We start from the raw sequence: 6764 nt of genomic DNA, 5'->3' as shown, positions 1-6764 counted from the left end.
TGCCCGTGTATGCGTATGTGGTAGGTGTATTTTAGCTTCCGGAAGGTTATCGTAGTTCAGATAAATCCAATAGATGGTACTCCGATCGGGTAAGCCTGTTTTTTCCATTGTTATGTATAGCAAAATTACAAAAATTCATTGAAAACTTGATACTTTTTCATTAATATAAAAGGAATAACATCGTTTTCGGTAATAATAAGAGCAGCTGTAACTAGATAGCCAAAAAATGCATCAAAACATGTAATTTAATATTAGGAAAAATGAATATAAGGATGAGTATTCTAAAAGCAGTTTGAATTTTATTCAAATTTTTCCATTGTTTATTTCGCTAACGTAATTAATTAAATAATTTTATAAACAACTGTAATTGTTGCAAATTTCAAAAATTGATTGATAACATTACTTGACTAATAATAATAGTAATAAAAATATTTAAACATTAATCATTAGCCTTATAATATACTCTTATATCAATTCATCTATACATTTCCACTCTCTAAAAAATATAGATTTATATATTTTGTTTATAATCAGGGAGGCAACTTGAGCGGGAAACTGGGAAAGATTGGGGAAAAACCTCGAAATGGCCGGAAATTGAATTAAAATATAGTTAATTTACTTTGTTGACAGCTGCAGAGCATATGATTGAAAATAATTATTGTTTTTATTAAAGAACAGGGAATAAACAAAACTGAGATTAAGGAGAAAGGAGTTTAAAAAATCCCTGTTCCCTTCTTCCGAAGTTTAAAAAAAGAGAGTGCTTCAAGTATTTTTTAGAGTAGAAGTATTCTTTCGAAAAGGAAATATTTCTAAATTACAAAATAAATTTTTTTTACATTTTTCGTTAAGAATTTACCTTTTTTTTTTAGAAAATTCAACTACTTGCGGTTAGAAGCTGAACTCTTTTGTTAAAAATTAATTTTGTTGGAAAATTTATAATTTTATTTGAAAATTGATCGCTTTTTAAAAATGTAACTAGTTTGACGAAAATCAATTTTTTATCTAAAAATTTTAACATTCCCGTATAAAATTTAACTATCTCGGTTGAAAAATTGACCTTTTCCAGTTCAAAATTCAACAATTTGGATGTAAATTCGTCTTTTTAAATTAAAAATTTATTTATTTCGTGAACAATTCGCGTATGTTGTTAAAAAATCGACTTTTTTGGTGGGAAATGAGTTTTTTCTTTGAAAGTTAATCTTCTTATTTAAAAATTCTTCTTTTTGGTTAAGAATTTTAATATTTTCCAGCGAAATATTCATAATTTTAGTTCAAAATTCATCTTTTAGGGTACGCATAAATTTACTTAGCTGAAAAATAAACTCGATTCTTGAAAATTAATTTTTTTAAATTGAAGATTCATTATTTTTATTTAAAATTCATTTTTTGGTTGAACATTCATTTTTTGACAGAAAATTTAATTGTTCAATTTTTGGTTAAAGAAGGGTCTCTTTAGTCTAAAATTCGTCTTTTTTTGGTTCAAAATTGATTTTGTTAACTTGAAACTTAATTATTTAAGTTTTGATTGACAATTGATTTATTTCAGTAAAACATATTTTGTTGTTTTTGAAAGTTCTGTTTCAGTTGGAGATTCTTTGTTAAGTTAAAAACTCATATTTTTCTTTAAAATTTAACTATTCCAGTTGATGATTCACCATTTTAGTTGAAAATTCATCAGTTAAGATGAAAGTTAATTTTTTCACTAAAAATGTAACTAGTTCATATTCTGTTAAACATTTTTTCTTTGTAGTTTAAAATTTAAATATTTCTTTGAAAATGTCTCCTTTAATTTAAAATTCATCTTTTTGGTTAAAATTTCATCATTTTAGTTGAAAATTCTTCTGTTTGGTTTAAAATTCCATGAGTTTTGTTATAGATGATTTTCTTTCTTCAGTATAGACGCTTTTTATACCTCTAAAATATTTTTTAAACAAATTTTTAACGACATATGAGTTATTATAAATATGTGTGATCTTTCCCATGGAATCTTTTTTTTTTACTAATAATTGATTTAGATTCTTAAAAACCATGTAGTTAAAGAAAATAAATATCAAAAAAATAATAAGAAAGGAAATTAACATACAGTGGACATTACACTTCCGTCTGGGCCTTTAACGTCTCTTAGATGTACAAACCGGAGCTACATATTTTAATCCCATTATTTTGCACTATCAATTAGAAAAAACTCTCAACACAATAAATAATTTACTCGGCTACAAGTTCTTATAATTTAAACTTTCAATTTTACACATTTTTCTCAAATAAATCACTTTTAATAGGAAATTTACCGGTTTTGCCAATACAAAACAATGCAAAAGAAGTAAAAAATAGGCTTACCTGATCAGATCACCATCTATTGGATTTATTTGAACTACGATACCCCTCCGGATGCTAAGAGAACAGAAAAGTGGGCGCGATGCATGGGACTGATTTGAATTATTTCTCCTGTCACGATAAATTTTTATATTATGCACTAAGATTGGCTACTCAGTAGCTAGTAGATAACTATTCACTGACTGTTGGTAATTTATCATAGAATAGAATCACTTGAAACTGTCGATAACTGATCTAGTCTGTAAAATAAAGTCGACAATAATGATATTATAGGTTCAAAAATTATACAAATTGTAATAGATATTGTGAAAGTATCATTTTATCTATAATTTCAATTTTCAAATTTTTTACACAGTTTATTAATTTTCGCAGTCTGCTGTTTACTTTGGGTGAAAAATAAAGTTTCATTCGCCGTCTATAGTTAAAAATATGCGGTTAATGCCAAGAAATTTCCGTTTCATTTACAAAGAAATGGATGACTTTATTCAATTAAATATTTCATTCCACAAATCAGTTCTGGAGTACGTCGGGAGCAATTTTTCTACCATGAAGTTACCATGAAGGTACCATTCTCGTCTTAAACGAAGACAATTTTTTCTCCATTTGTTTGTCTCAATTGACAACAATTCATCCTCGATTTTCTCGAAACCTAATGGCATTTTTCAATAAAACGGTTAAAGTTTCATAATTCAATACTGCCACAGTGCTTGTTTTGTGTAATTGGCGAATCGATTTTTGGGAATGTTTCTAGTCGCTTCTCAAAAATAGGAAAAATTGTTCTTGTGACCTCATGCAGGGCTACCGTTCAACTTTTGTCTTGAATTGAAAGTTAATTTTAAACTGATTGGCATACATTTGCAATACTTGGCAACCAATTATATTTTACGTAAAAATTTTCATTTAAATTTAGTCATGTATAATCGGTATGAGAATATATTAATATTAACATTACCAAAAAAATTAATATTAAATACTTCCGAGATAATCGATCCAAGATAGGGCAACGTCTTCTTGAAGAATGCTAATAAAAATACAAATATTGATCGTGTCTAGTGACGTAAATCAAAATGCAAAGTCATTATTCGTTATCACTAAGAAGATTCGGGAACGGTAGTTGTTTCTAGATTGTACGTATACGATTTTCGCGATCTGTATGTATTGGGGGGTAATTATAGCAATTATATATGAGGACATTTCTTAACAATCAAGATATATTAGATATGATTATATTAATTAAGAAGAATTGTCGTCTTCAGTAATAATATATGACAGGATACATATAATGGCAAGTTCAATAGTATGCGATATGCAAAATGTGTTATATTTTTTATCCTTACTAAAAAATTCAGAAAACGTTCATGCTGTTCAAAGGGTAATAATATGAATATATTCGTAGAAAGATTATATCATGTTCCCACTCCCGTTCTGTCTAGAAAAATTTACAAATAAAATCAATTTTATTAAGAAATGTATCCCTTTATTTAATGGCCGTGTCTAAGACCTCTGAAATTCGGCGAGCACGTAAACGCGTTCTAGATAATTAGAAGAAGCTAATCATACAGTATTAAAACATACATTAAGTGTCTATTTAACATTTTGTTCTTACATTGATGTTTACAATTTTCCTTGTACAAGTTACAATTTGAAATAGTAAAATTGATTAAATGTCTGGAAAAAAGTGTGTTCAGAGTTCAAATTATGCATAATAAATGATAGATTTAGCCATTTACTAAAATATGTGCATCTGTGCTTTAATGTAAAGTATATACTTTTTTCGATTATTTTTACTAATAGTTACTATTCGGTCATTATTGATATAATATGAATGATTTTTAAATGAGTTTTCGATTAATGATTATAGACCTTGGACTTACTTCGTAGATAAAAAATAGTGTAAATAGTATCACCTTAAAAAAACAGTATCATAAAATTTTTTAAGTACTCAACTTAATGGGTAGTTTGAATTTAAAATTGAATAGTCCCAAATCTAAAAGTATGCAATGTAAAATTAAATTTTATTTTAAACAAAATTTCTAGTTTGCTCACTTATATTTTAAAAATGTTAAAAATAATCTTCATTGCCCATTAAAAATATAATTCCCTAGTCTATACATTATCAAAATGTCTGATTATTATTTATCGCAGTCTTCTACATGTTTGCCTCTTTTTCTCGTTTTTTCACATAAATACCTCACTGGTTGAGAATGAGCCCTTTTGTTTAAAATTAATTTTCTTGTTGAAAATTCATATTTTCGGGTTGAAAATTTAATTATTTTATAGAAAGTTTGTTTTTTTCCCCTGGAAATTCAGCTTTTTGTGGAAAATTTCCTTATTCGGTACAAAATGAAACTATTTTGTGGAAAATTGGTTTTTTATTAAGAAGGAATGCTTTTAAAAGAAAATTTTATTACTCAATTTTGAGTAAAAAATAGATATTTTTTAATAGTATACGACTCTTATCACATCCATTGATGAAACTATTTAATTTAAAATTAATTTAATTTGATCTTTTTGGTAGAAAATTAATATTTTTCCGCTGCATATTCAACTACTTGTTTGAAAGTTGCACTACTTTGCTAATTCACAAGCAGTCAGCACTCGAAAAACGTTTAAAATAGTGTGAATAGTGTGGTGAATGCGAGGCCAGTTATTATTTAATTCATTAGATCCTTCTTTATTATTATTAATGAATAATACAATTATTATTGACTAAATTTCAAGATATAAAATGTTGACCATCTAAACCTGTAAAAATCGAACTATAAAGACTATTAAGTATCTGCCATAAAATCACCATTCTTATTATTTTGTAACAAAATCATTAATTAGATAAAAATAAAATAATAGATAGCTAATTTCACGTGAATTTGCTCTCTATGCTTAGCTTCTTCTAATTGCCTATAACGTATCGCGCGTTTAAAAGAATGGATGAGCATTCTTCTGAATGCCCTAATATCCCAAGCATAAATCTCTTTGACAAAAAAGTCTGCTCTAATCTGTGACTTCAAATTTAAATTTCAAAATAATCAATTCGCTTCATTTTCATTTTTGGTTATTTTTTAAAACCAATTGGAGTGATGTTTTGAAAAACTATTTTACTACCACCCTATCCTATTATTATATTTTAATACTATTATGTAACTTTGATCAATAAATTCAATTTAAATCCAAAACTTTATACTAATATCTAAAGTAACAATTTAAAAAATAACATTTTTTTACCAGAGGACTATACTACATCACACGCCACTAATCTAGCTTAACAAATACGCTACATAATTGTCTACGCTTCAATCTAGACTATTCATTAGTGGTTTTGTTTGTTTTTATTGAATAATATAAGCATATTTAAACGAGCCGATCAATAGTGGGGGGTGACCAGCCATTGCACCGATTGCTCTAAGTAAACAATTTTAATTTTCAGAACGTAAATTTATCTGGAAATTATAAAAGTTGGAAACAATAAATGTTTACTAAGTGATAATTTAAGTTTTTTTGAAATTTATTCTCATAAATTTATGTAAATATCATTTTTTAAACTTACCAGCAATCATCTTTATCTGTAAAATATCCTTTCAGCATCCTAAGGTAGTGCAACATCTCTGTTGGGATCTCTTTCGTTCTTCCTTTCCGTTTGCATTGATCGAATCAAACGCTCACAAACATACCCATGCAGAGCGAATTTAGATTTAGAATAAATATAAAAATTACTTTCATCCATTGAAAACATTCAGAAAGTGTAGAGTTAGAACAGTGATTGAAAAAATTTAACTGAGGCTAATAAATTGGAAGATAGACAGAGAGTTGAACAGCAATGTCCGTAATTCAAGATACGGGCCTCTTCAAAGTCACTTGTGTTCTGACGTCAAAATCATTTCAAGCGAGCTATAATTAATATTATCTTCGTGAATCTGCAGTTCAGGATTTCAAGAAAAATGATCTGATCTTCATATCATAGTATAAACAAAGTCCAATACTTTTATTTTTTATCATTCTCATGAAATCTTCATTATAATTTTATGTATATCTCATACCGACTTAGGAAAATGAAATAAATCAGGTATAAAAATAAATAAGAATAAATAACTGAACTAATTTCTAATTTTGTTCTATTTGGAAAAATCAGCGTTTTCTCAGATAAAAGATAAGTATATGAAACCGAAACATGTCGGTTAATATCGGTGCAGAAATCTATATCGAGAAAGCCTGCCTATTTATTTTACCACATACAAAAATGTGTGGAAATACCATACCTTCGCACACTAATTTAACGGCAGAGAAATCTGGCACTTTGCGCACACTCAATAAACCTAGAATTGTGCTATTTTCCTCTACTTTTAGCACAAAATATCCTTTGTGATACGTAGGAGACGTTATTCCATTCATGAAATTTTCTCGTAATTCTTAAACAATATAATATTTTATTAATA

General features: G+C 27.3%; 1 protein-coding gene across 1 annotated transcript in view; it reads right to left on the bottom strand.

The window, feature by feature from the left end:
- The window catches only part of LOC117174337 (solute carrier family 41 member 1-like), a 91033-nt gene extending 84889 nt beyond the window's left edge, over positions 1–6144 (bottom strand). The window contains exon 1 of the mRNA XM_033363372.1: positions 5879–6144. Coding sequence (XP_033219263.1) covers positions 5879–5934 — 56 coding nt within the window. The 5' untranslated portion in view covers positions 5935–6144. The remainder of the gene's footprint in view (positions 1–5878) is intronic.
- Between the last annotated feature and the right edge of the window lie 620 nt (positions 6145–6764).

This window comes from Belonocnema kinseyi, chromosome 6 (assembly GCF_010883055.1).
Source record: "Belonocnema kinseyi isolate 2016_QV_RU_SX_M_011 chromosome 6, B_treatae_v1, whole genome shotgun sequence".
NCBI lineage: Eukaryota > Metazoa > Arthropoda > Insecta > Hymenoptera > Cynipidae > Belonocnema > Belonocnema kinseyi.
The sequence above is the reverse complement of the archived record's forward strand: the minus strand, read 5'-3'. Positions and strand labels throughout refer to the sequence as shown.